Source organism: Vigna umbellata, chromosome 7 (assembly GCF_029865625.1).
Source record: "Vigna umbellata cultivar VRB3 chromosome 7, Vumbellata_1.0, whole genome shotgun sequence".
Classification (NCBI taxonomy): Eukaryota; Viridiplantae; Streptophyta; class Magnoliopsida; order Fabales; family Fabaceae; genus Vigna; species Vigna umbellata.
The window spans coordinates 28,290,780-28,303,077 of NC_142171.1; the positions used below are offsets into that span (position 1 = coordinate 28,290,780).

General features: G+C 38.7%; 1 protein-coding gene across 1 annotated transcript; it reads left to right on the forward strand.

The window, feature by feature from the left end:
* On the forward strand, nucleotides 1-7,141 carry LOC124831777 (uncharacterized). The gene is made up of 3 exons (XM_088094052.1): nucleotides 1-142; nucleotides 465-6,771; nucleotides 6,852-7,141. The coding sequence occupies exons 1-3, from the start codon at nucleotides 1-3 to the stop codon at nucleotides 6,859-6,861; spliced, it is 6,459 nt and encodes a 2,152-aa protein (XP_087950178.1). The 3' UTR covers nucleotides 6,862-7,141.
* Nucleotides 7,142-12,298: the final 5,157 nt, after the last annotated feature.

A 12,298-nucleotide genomic window follows, 5' to 3' on the forward strand; every position in this document is an offset into this window, starting at 1 on the left:
ATGGACCTGGAATTGGGACTCAAAATCACCAAAACTAGAGATGACGTTGCTTCCATCTCTGAATATCGATTAGCAAAAGCAGGACCTGTTTTTCAATCTAGAGAAACAAACACTGCTTTCATCCTCACTGCTCATCTCAAAGGTCAGTCTTGTAACATCTTGCATAACTCATTTAGCTTTTTAGCAGAGATCACAATTATTCTTCATGATATACAATCTTGCTTGAATCAGGCAAAACTATTATGATGGCAAAACCCTCTTTCAAATCATTTAATGCAGTTATATACTTAGAATTCAAACTTGAGTATCGGTTATGTAAGAACAAGGCTTGTAGGATTTGAAGGATATCTGTGATCTAGCATATAAGTGATAAGTGATGTACTTGTTTGTCCTTATTTTCTTTTCACATTTTTGTTCTTTTATTCTTTATGGAATAAATCATAGTAAGTATCCAATGAAAACAGGTTTTAAGAAGAATAACATTAACATCAAGATTAGTGAAGATGGTAGCAAGATATCAGTTAGTGGAGAGAAGCCTGTTCAGAATATTTTGATGATGGGATGGTTAATGCATAGGAAAGAGGTTGATGTTGCAGGGTTTAATAAGGTTTTCAAAATTCCTGATGGGGTGAAATTGGATGGGATCAAAGCCAAGTATGATGAGGAGGAATGGATAATGAACATTGTCATGCCAAAATTGGTTAAAGGAATTTGTGGGGTTAAGATTGAAGAGATCAAGGAAGAAAAATCTGATGGAAGGAGATCAGAACAAGAGAAAATTGAAGGTGATCACATTCCTAGTGCTGTTGGAGAGACAAGCCAAAAGGGGTCTAAAGAGTCTGAAGTTCAGGAAATGGAGGAGAGTGAACATTCTATGGAGAAGAAGGAAGAAGTGTCTCACAAGATACTTGATGATTCCAACAGGAAAATAACTAAGGATACTGTACATAAAGAATTAGAAGAATCTAAAGTTGGAACTGATGGTGAAAATGGAGATAGTTTTAGAGAAGTTGGAAAGGAAGAATATGAAGTGAAGAAGACATCAGAACCAGAGCAAAAAGTTGGAGTAGCCACCTCACAGAAAATTGGAGAAGCAAGCCAAAAGGAAATCAAAGAATTAAAGTTGAAGAATGAGGATGGAAGAGTAAAACCATCAGCAGAGGGGAAAAGTGTAGATGAAGGTATGCCTAAAGACATTGGAGGAGATACAAGACAAGATAAAGAGTTGAAGGTTCAAGAAATGGAGGGCAATGAAGGTTTTGTAGAGAAGGAGGAGAAAGGACCAAGTGAAAATATGCTTGATGATGCCAATGCAAACATAATTGGAGAGGTGATCCAGAAAGAAGAAGAATCCAAGTCAGAAATCAAGGAAAGAGATGGAGAAAGTGTGAAAGAAAATAATGTGAGAGCAGGACATAAAGGAATAAAGATATCAGAAATTGAGCAGAATGTAGGTGCAGATGTCACACAGAATATTGCAGATAAAATCCAAGGAGTATCTAAAGATTCTGTTATAGAACAAATGGGGGGAAACAAAAGTATTGTAGAGAATATGGAGAGAGAAGAGCCAGAAGAGATGGTTGTTGAAGCCAATGTGTCTACTGAAGGAGAGACACTTGGAGAGTCAAACCAAAAACAATTTGGAGAACCGAGTTCTGAAACTGAGGATAGACTAAATGAAAGTCTGAAGGAAAATAGAATGGAAACAATGAAGGCCCCACAACTTGACCAAAATGTAGATGATCAGATTCCTGCTAACATTGGTGGTATAAGCCAAGAAGGATATAAGGAGTCCAGGATTCAATGGAAGAAGAAAACTAAAAGCATAAAAGAGAATATGGATGAAGGGAAATCTGAAAAAATTCCAATTCAGGCAAGTAAGGATGGTAAAAAGCACATATATGGCAAGAACATGCAAGAGAACATTAAAAAGCCTAGGATTCAAACAGGGAATAAAGATCATATTCTGCCTAAGATTGAAACTGGGAATGGAGATCAAGTATATGATGGAGTAAAGGCTGGTAAGGAAGAATTTGATTTAATGGAAATAAGAAGGAAAGAATTTCCTCAGAAGTTACCAAAAGGCACAACTGAGGATGGCAAAAGGTTGAGTGTTTCAAAAATGCAAGAAACTGAAGATGTCAAAGAAGCAAAGATCAAAACAAAATGGAAAGAGAATGAATATTTGGTGGATAAGGATGAAGGTGAAGAACTCAGAAGGATGCACAAGGAAGCCAAAAAAGACTTGGCAAAAAAGACACTGCAAGAAAATGAAGATGTCAAAGAAGAAATGTCCAAAAGAAAAGACGAAGGGATTGAAAAAATTGAAGATAAGGGTGAAAGGAAAGAACACAACAGGTTGTATATGGAAGCGAAGGACTTCAAAAAAGAGAAAATACAAGAAAATGAAGATATCCATGAAGCAATGCTAAAAAGAGAAGGCAAAAATAATGAACATTTTGGGGATAAGCGTGGTGAAAACCCCGAAAGGATGCATATGGAAGCAAAGAAGAACATAGCAAAGGAGATAATGCAAGAAACATATGGTGTCAAAGAAGCAATCGTTAAAGGAAAAGGAGAAGAGATTGGAAATTTTACTGATAAGGGTGAAGGTGAAGAACCCACAAAGATTATTACGCATGCAAAGAAAGAATTAACAAAAGAAACAGAGCAAGAAAATGAAAAAGTAAAAGAAGCTATGCTCAAAACGAAAGACAAAGAAATTGAACATTTTGTGGATAAGGGTGAACCCAAAAGCATGGATGTGGAACCAAAGAAGGGCTTAACAGCAAAGACCATGCAAGAAAGTGAACATGTCAGAGAAGCAATGGTCAAAGGAGAAGGCAACGGTTATAAATATTTTTTGAATAAAGGTGTAAGTGAAGGACCCGAAAGGATGCATATAGAACCAAAGACGGACATGGCAAAAGACAAATTGCAAGAAATAGAAGGTTCCAAAGAAGCAATGGTGAAAATAAAAGGCAAAGAGATTAAAAATTTTGTTGTTAAGGATGGAGGTGAAGAAAACAAGAAGATGAATATGAAACTAAAGAAAGAGTCAACAAAAGAAACAAAGCAAGGAAGTGAAAATGTCAAAGAAGCCAAGGGGAAAATGAAAGGCAAAGAGACTAAATATTTTGTAGACAAGGGTGAAGGTGAAGAACCCAAAAGCATGAATGTGGAAGCAAAGAAGGAAGATGATAGAGAATGCAAAGATTGTGAATGTTTTGTGGATAAGGGTGAAGATGAAGAGACCAAAAGGATGCTAATGGAACCAAAGAACGTAGCAAAAGAGACAATGCAAGAAATAAAAGGTGTCAAGGAAGCAATGGTCAAAAGAAAAGGCAAAGAAATTGAAAATTTGGCTGATAAGGATGAAGCTGGGGAACTCACAAAGATGCTTGCGAAGTCAAACAAAGAGTTAACAAAAGAAAAAAAGCAACAAAGTGAAAAAATCAAAGAAGCTATGGTCAAAAGGAAAGCCAAAGAGACTGAATATTTTGCTGATAAGGGTGAAGATAAAGAACCCAAAAGCATGTATGTCGAAGAAAAGAAGGACTTAACAACAAAGACTACACAAGAAAGTGAAGAACCCAAAAGGATGCATATCAAACCAAAGGACATAACAAAAGATACAATACCAAAAACAGGTGTCAAAGAGGCAAAGGTCAAAACAAAAGAGAAAGAGATTGGAAATTTTGTTGACCAGTATGATGGTGAAGAACACATAAAGATGCTCGTGAAAGAGTTACCAAAAGAAAGAGACAAAGAAAGAGAAAAATTCAAAGAAGTTATGGTACAAAAGAAAGTCAAAGAAACTGAATATTCTATGGATAAGGGTGAAGATGAAGAACCCATAACCATGCATGTGGAAGCAGAGAAGGACTTAACATCAAAGACTATACTAGAAAGGGAAGATGTGAGAGAAGAAGTGGTCGAAACAGAAGGAAAAGATTATGAATATTTTGTTGATAAGGGTGAAAGTGAAGAACTTAAAATGACAAATATGGAAACAAAGAAGAACACGGGAAAAGAGTCAATGCAAGAAACAAAAGGTGCAAAAGAAGCAATGGCTAAAAGAAAAGGCAAAGAGATTGGAAGTTTTGAAAAGGGTGAAGAAGATAAAGAGACTAAAAGGGTGCATGTGGAAGACAAGAAGGACTTAACAACAGTGACAGTGCAGGAAAGTGATGGTGCCGATGAAGGCAATGAAAACAAATGCTTTTCGGATGAGGGTGAAGATGAAGAACCCAACAGGATGTATATGGAAACAAAAAAGGATTTTAGAGAAGAGACATTGCATGAAAGTGAAAATGTCAAAAATGTGAAGGTAAAAAGTGAAGGCAAAGACATTGAATATTTTTCAGATAAGAGTGCAGACAAAGAATCAATAAGGATGCTCATGGAAACAAAGAGAGACTTGACAAAAGAGGAAATGCATGAAAATGACGATGTCAAAGAAACTATGATCAAAAGGAAGGGCAAAGAGATTGAGTATTTTGTGGATAACAGTGAAGGTGAAGTTGAAGAACCCAACAGGATGCATATTGAAGAAAAGAAAGACCTAGCAACAAAGACAATGCATGAAATTGAAGATGCCAATGAAGTCATGGTCAAAAGAAAAGACAAGGAGATTGAAAATTTTGGTAAAGAATCCAAAATTAGGGAAACAAAGAAAGACTCAACAAAAGTGACAATGAAAGAAAGTGATGATACCAGAGAAGCAATGGTCAAAAGAAAAGGTAAAGAGGTTGAACGTTTTGTGAATAAGGGAGAAAAACCGAAATGGATGCATACGGAAGCAAAGAAGGACTTAACAACCAAAACAAGAGAAGAAAGTGAAGTTATCAGAGAAGCGATGGTCAAAAGAGAAGGGGAAGAAGAGATGGGCTATTTTCTGGAAAAGGGAGATGAGAAAGACATACCAAAAGAGAAAATTCAGATAGTTGAGAAGATTAAGCATGGAATTACGGATAATGATCAACGAAATGTACTAGGAAAAACTACTGAAGGAAAATCTGAAGTACCATCTGAAGAGGGTCCCAAGCTGGTGGGGGAACAAGATGGAAGTAGAGGACTTAAGGTTTCAAACATGGAAGACCCAAAAGAAATTATCAAAGAAGAAATGGCTGAAACAGAAAATTTAATGGAAAAGGTTCAAGGGCAAAAGTCTAAGAAGGGCGAAGAAGCAAGGAGAGTTATTCAGAAAAACACAGCAACTGAGATCTTACAGAAAGAAACTGAGGAGTCCAACAATGAAAGGAAGTCCAGAGAAGGACCAAATGTACCAAACAATATGGTCAAAGTCGTATTTGAAGTGTTGGGGACTTTTCAGGCAATGCTTCCCAAGAAGGTGATGGAAGCAATTGGCCAAAATAAGGATAAGAATGAATATGTTACTGTGAAGTTGAAAGCAGAGGGGTCTATAAAGATGCATGTTGAACCAATTGAGGCTTTTGATGAGGATGAAACTGAAGAAAGAAGCGAGAAAGAAGTTAGAAAGCCAGAACTCAAGTCTACTGACCAAATAAGTGGGAAAGAGAATGTTGATTTTGGGGTATTTGATGGAAGAAAGAGACCACAATTTCTAGAGATAGGAGAAACACAAGGCGCAAAAGAAGACAATGCACAAATAGAGGAGTGTGCGAAGAAAATAGATGGAGATCGATCTGAGAAGATACAAGTTGAAGAAAAAGGACGGAAGTCGTCTCAGTCATCTCAGAAAGGAAGAGAAGGTCCAAAGATCCAAACGATGGTAAAAGATCAACATCGTTTGCAAGAAGAAAAGGAAAAGCCCTTGGGAAAAACAACAGCAGCAGAAGATAAGAAGCCTAAAATGGGGGAAATAACTCCAGAGTTTGAGAAGGCTAGTGGATTCAAAAGGGCTGCAGAAAATTCGCATGAAAGTAGCAAGAGAGAACATCAAATAATGACTCCAAAGAAAGAAGTTGAAAAATCAAAGAAGGAAGAGCATTCTCCTATGCCTACAGCAAGCCAAAGAAAAGAACCTCTTGAATTATCACTGCCAAGCAAGGACTACAAAACTTCAAAGATAGAGGAAGTACAACAAAAGGAGGGAAAAAGAACCATGCATTTACTAGAAGCAACCTTTTCCAAAGAAGGAGAACTTGCACAAGCCATAGCTACACATTCAAAAGAAAAAAGTGAGATTGATGAGCTGCAGGTAAATCAACTACCATCTCCATCTACAGAAATGGGGAGTACAGAACCACGTGAATCAGAAAAGTATGGTTTGAAAGAAGATGGCTATAAGGCTGTGAGTTTAGATCATATGCAAGAAGGAAAAGATGAAACGGATGAACCATCAAAATTTCCAAGTTCATCTTCCACTCAACCATTTGAAGTTGAAGGAAAGGATAAGATAAATGCTAGTTGTGATGATGAATCTCAAGATTCAGACACGGACTCTGAAATAGATGGGGAAACATCAAACCAAGGTGAAACAGACGAAGAAGTTGTACAAAGAGAGACACCACAGCCAGAGTCCCCTGAAGATCAACAATGCACCCACAAAGCTCTGGAAGAAAGCAATGGAACACATGAAATAGAAGAAGAAAAGACAGATGAACAAGGAGATGAATCCGATCAGGAAGAGTTGGACGAGCAAAAAGAAGGTGAGGAGGAAGCCATTGGAGGGAACAAGGACCAGAAAAGGTCAAAGAAACTTATCATTTCCACCATCATAGCAGGATCAGCCCTTCTTGCTTCTGGAATATTTCTTATCATTCGACATAGAAGATCCATAAAAGGGTAAGTATGTGTTCATCAAATCTAGTTTCCACTTTTCTATGTGAAGAGAATCTTCCTTAGTGTTCCTGTTTTGCTCTCAGTGCTAAGTGATATTCAAAGTGAGTTGAAGTTTACATTTCTGCTCAATTTTTGAACTCCTGAGAATTCAACGGAGAAGAATATGCAATGGCGTGTTTGCTGTGTACATGGCAACACCTTTGTTGTTTGGGTAAGCAAATTGGTACGCATGACTTGGATCTTCTCATGTTTTATGTAATGAGAAAGAAAAATGTATATTGGCATGATTAACCAAACTTACACAATTAACAGTGGCTCTTGTTGTAGTCCTAAAATGATTTGCAAAAATGTTATCTTTAAATTTATATTTTCTTCATCATTTCAATTGATTAACTATTTTATGTTGGTGTTATCATAATTCATAGTATTTATCATTTGTACTAAACGATTTGTCACGACATTAGTAAACAATCTTCAGTAGATGATATTTTTTCTTCCTTCCATCAGACAATATAAGACTCTGATTGAACTCCAGAATTGTCTATTGAACATGATTTAGAATGAATCATAACACATGAGAGCAATACTGCAATTAGAGCAATATTCCAATATTAGACCCTGATTTATAACATTGTTCTTATGACATCAGATTCTGATGTGCTTGAAATTGGAAATGGAAGAATGAGCGCGCACGAAACAAAATCGTGTCTTGTTCACAATTTCAGCATTAGCTAAGCCAAGGTACCGTGAAGTCAAATTCAAACGCTTATTTGTAACTTTTAAATTAAAATTTAAGGCTTTAAAAATAAAGATATTTTTAAAGAGTTATCCTGCATAATTTTGAGTTCTCTGTTTATGGGTATGTGTGTTGTTACCCCCACTTGTAAGTGTATCAAATTCTAATTTTATTATACAAAAATCTTCTCTTTAAAGACTACTTTTACTAACACTATATAAATTATTTTTTGGTGTTAAGAATATTTTATTTAATACCCTTTTTATTTAAATTATTTTTAAGAAATTCTTTAGAATATTCTTTCAGTTTTTAGTTATTATTTAGATTTAAAAAATATTTAATATTTTGTTATGTTTTGTTCTATATATAAAATATATGAATAAAATAAAAAAGTTCATTCAGACAACATATGATTCATATCTTTTCTAAAAAACAGTGATGAGTTTATCTTGGTGACATGTTTGGAGAAAAAAAAAACTCATAATAATGATGGCATAAGTAAAGGTCACATAAAAAAAACTCAATTCTATTATTTCAAGGTTTTGAGTAAATGGTATTGATTTGTTGAGTAAATTGGATTCATGTAACATTTATTTCTAAAAAGAAAAAACCATTATTTAAAAACCAAACCAAACAATCAGGAGAATAAATTTTATTATAAACATGAAACAAAATTATTTAATAAATATCTATGATTGCTAATTTCTTAGCTCAAAAATCAAACTGCTTGTTACCTATAACATCCTAAAATCACTAGAAAGTTTCAACTAAATTAGGGTAAAATATATATTGTATCGCTCAAAACATTTCAACATTTCGGAATGCTTGTTCAAAAAAAAAAAAGTAATCCATTTACTTTAAAACATGTGTTTTGAATAAATATAAAAACTAAGTCTATTAAATTTTTGTCGAAATTAAAACTAATATTTTAAATACTTTAAAGTGCCGAAAACTTTTCTTCTCATTATTTACCACCAAACTCCTTCATTTATGATAAAACTTACATATATTTATAATTTCGTTATATATTTAAAAAAATCATTTTTGAAAATCATGTCTAGCACTAGTAAGTTGTATTATCATAAGACTGTGATGTCAAGATGAACGCAAACTAGCTAACATTATGTTTGTGAAAATGTGATCGTGATCTTTACTATAATCATTAGTTTGTTCTTTATCATATAATTTTATAGTATTCCTATCAAGATATATAAACCATAAGTATGATCAACAAGTTCATAAGTTCACTCCAAAAGGAGCAACTCAGAATTCAGGTATTATACCAATAATCAAAGAAAAATTACTTAGAGGAATAACATTGTGAAAAGAAAGAAAGAAAACGACAAAGAGTTTTCGAAGAATCTAATTCAAACATCAAGTTTGATCCCTCCTTATATTGTTCCTCGGTTACTGTGTTATTTGCTTTTGCATCCTTTTCGTTTCTACGTGCGTCTATATGAAACGTTGGAAAAGTCTTAAAATCTTCATTCTTTACATTTTTAGAATTTAGAATTTAGAAACTTGTTATGAAATGCCCAAATATAAATGTGAAAATATATTTCAAATATATAAATTACATAAATTCAAAATATATTTTCAAATTTTAAGATACATTTTAGATTATACATTATGGGACATGACCGAGGGGTGGATCCCCGGCATATTGGCCGCCGTCCATGCGAACAAGTCTCTGTTCTTCCACAGGAGCGACCTAAGCTCTTTTTCCACTCCGGACTCCAATCCCCTCGCCATGGTAGTCGTCTATGAGGGTTCCTTCCCTATTAGGATCGGTTGGGTCTCTCCCATAGGTTCCAGTCGGTCTTTCGTGTTCGTCCTCGGGTCGAGATCGGTCATGGCGACTTCAGAGTCGGTCACCCTCCTCTTCCCTTGATGGGTGTACAACTTCAGACCGGTGGCATAACATTCCCGGGCCGTCTTCTGATCTGCCCGGATAATGCATATGCTTCCCTTTTCGGAGGGATATTTCATTGTGAGGTGGGGTGTGGACACGATCGCCCCAAAAGCATTTAAGCATGGCCGGCCGAGCAACACATTGTACGAGGTGTTGGCCTCGACCAGCAAATACCGAACCCTCTTTTCCTCGCTGGACCGCCCGGTCCCCAGCCTTGTCCTCAACTCCACGTAACCCCGGGTGTCCACTCTCTCTCCCGCGAAGCCTACAATTTGGCCGTTGTAAGGGACGATGAGATCCTCCGAGATATCCATCTGTTGGAAAGTTTTCCAGTAGAGGATATTTACTGAACTCCCTTGATCCACTAAGACCTTACTGACGTCGTAGCGGACGATCTCAGTCGTTATCACCATTGGATCATCCTGGTCGGGATTGGGTGCGTGGAAGTCTTCATCCGAAAAGGTGATGGGAGGCATTGTGCGACGAGGTTTGTCCACCGAATGAACGGACTGCAGAGCCCGAACATGTCGCTTTCGCGCGGACGAAGACGATCCTCCTCCTGCGAAGCCTCCCGAGATGGTGTTAATGTGACCCCGCAGAGGACGTTCGCGGCTTCTGCTGCGGCTCCTGCTCCGTCGCCGCTCCGAACGTGGGCGTTCGGCAAGATTGTTCCTAGACCTGTCTGGTCTGTAAGCTTGCCGGGGAGCCGAACGCTCCGTAGGTGCCTAGGGACGTTCCACCCGAACGTACTTCTTAAGTTGTCCTGCCCGAATCAACTCTTCAATTTTGTCCTTCAGGGTCACACACTCCTCGGTGGTGTGACCCATATTCTTGTGGTAAGCGCAGTGTTTGCTCCCATCCGCTCCGGATGGAGTAGGTCGCTTCACAAGTTCGGGGAGCAAATCCGCGCTTAGTTCCTCTCGGAGGATCTTCTCCCTGGGGGCGTTCAGGGGGGTATACTGTTGAAAACGGGGTCCTCGGCATGGTTCCTTCTGCCTGTGGCCGCCCGGTTTTCACGCCGAAATGTCGGGCTTCCCTCCGTCCGCCTTATCCACCCTAAGCTCCTGGCTTTCCTTCTTGTAGGACAATTTCATCTCCTCCACCCTTATCTCGTCTGTCGTGCGTTCCCTCAGCTCTTCCATAGTCTTGGGAGCCCGCCGACAGAAGCTGTCTTTAAACGGCCCCGGCTTGAGCTCCGGGAGAATGTAGTGGAGGGCGAGCTTAGGGCTTAACGCCTTCACCCATCGGACGGTCTTCTGGTACCGGTCCATAAACGCCCTCAGCATTTCTTCCTTTCCTTGCTTCAGGGTGACCAATTCGAACACGGTCAGGTCTTGTGTAGTGTTGGCCACGAACTGCCGGTTGAACAGTCGTTTTAGGCCGACGAAATTCTCTATGGAGTTAGGGGGTAGGGAGTTAAACCATTCCAATGCTTCGTCTTCCAAAGACAACGAAAACGCCCGGCACCAGATAGCGTCGTTGCCTGTTCTGAATGCCATGGCGTTTGAGAACGTTTTGATGTGGGCCTCGGGGTCTGTGGTCCCGTCGTACATTTTGAATTGCGGTGCAATGAACTGTTCCGAAATCTGAACGTCCATTATATTTTGGGTGAAGGGAAGCAATAGCGTGGATGAAGGCTCCGGCTTCACCACCATCCGCCTATCCTCGGCCGCGCTCTCCGCGTGCACTTATTTAGCCTTGCTTCCTTCGGCCTCGGACTCTGTCGGCCTCCAAGTCTTGTCCCATTCACTGTTGCGTTCCATGTGATCTTCCGCAGCGGCCTTTCCTTTCTCCTTGGCCCGCTCGTCCTCCCCGTCCTTTCCCGCAATCTCCCGGGCTATCCGGGCCTCGCAGTCGGCCTTAACCGCCGCCAGCTCGTCTTCATGACGCTGTTGCATCTCGTCCATCTTTTGTTGTAGAACTCTGATCATCTCAATTGGGTCATCCATGCTCATATTTCTCGTGGTCACCATTGGGTTTATAAAACTACACGGCCCCACGGTGGGCACCAAATGTTTCGGATGTGAAGGGTTGTGTCGTCCAATGTCTCCACGTCCTCTTCGGCTCATGCTTCGTGTGTTCGGTCCTCCGTACTCGCTCCTCAATTTCTTCCTCAATCCGCGGGTGGGAAACGTGCGAAAGATTCTTCGATGCCAAAGTCAGCTGAGAGCACTGGCGTTTTTCTGTCGAACAGTAATAAATGTGTAGTAAATGCAACCTATCTACCACTCACCCTGGATCTGTATTTATAGTTTTCGCTATGGGCTTGGGATTAGTGAAAAGTTAATCACGGCCCAAATTCAGCCCAAATTCAGCCCAATAGCTTTTAACCTCAACTTACCTTAAACCTGGTTAATTAGCGGTATGGCCGGTCGGTCTCCTAAAGTTCGGCTTTTGAACCAGCCAGCCCCTATGGGCGACTTGTGTAGCAAACGACATGTCCGACCGACCTTTTAGTGTATCCGGATGACGAGGTAAGGTTGCGTGATCTCGCATGGGCGTCTTGTTTGTTGTGTCGATCCTTCAATGACGAACCGAAGAGTGGCGTGTTTGGTCCACTGTAGGCGTCCGGCCTATCTGCCGTCCGGTCCCTACTGGTACAATATTTATATTATAAAACTTAAAAAAATACATTATAGATTATAATTTAAATTAAATTTTTAAATTTAAAAATATATTTAAAGATTAAACAACTCAAAATATTTTTTTTAATTTCAAATTGCACACTAGAATTATATTTTCAAATTCACATATTTTCTATTCATTGATTATTTAGAAACTTTTTTTTTCTCACACTTACAAGGAGAGGAAAAAAGGTTTCTTTTAGCAACCCAAATTTAGGCATTCAAAGTTTTTATATTCATCATGAGCATTGAAGTTTC

Excerpts from the sequence above, each read along its gene's own strand:
- LOC124831777 (XM_088094052.1), top strand. The coding sequence starts at position 1 with ATGGACCTGGAATTGGGACTCAAAATCACCAAAACTAGAGATGACGTT. Across the intron at positions 143-464 it reads CCTCACTGCTCATCTCAAAG|GTTTTAAGAAGAATAACATT; the intron begins GTCAGTCTTGTA and ends CAATGAAAACAG.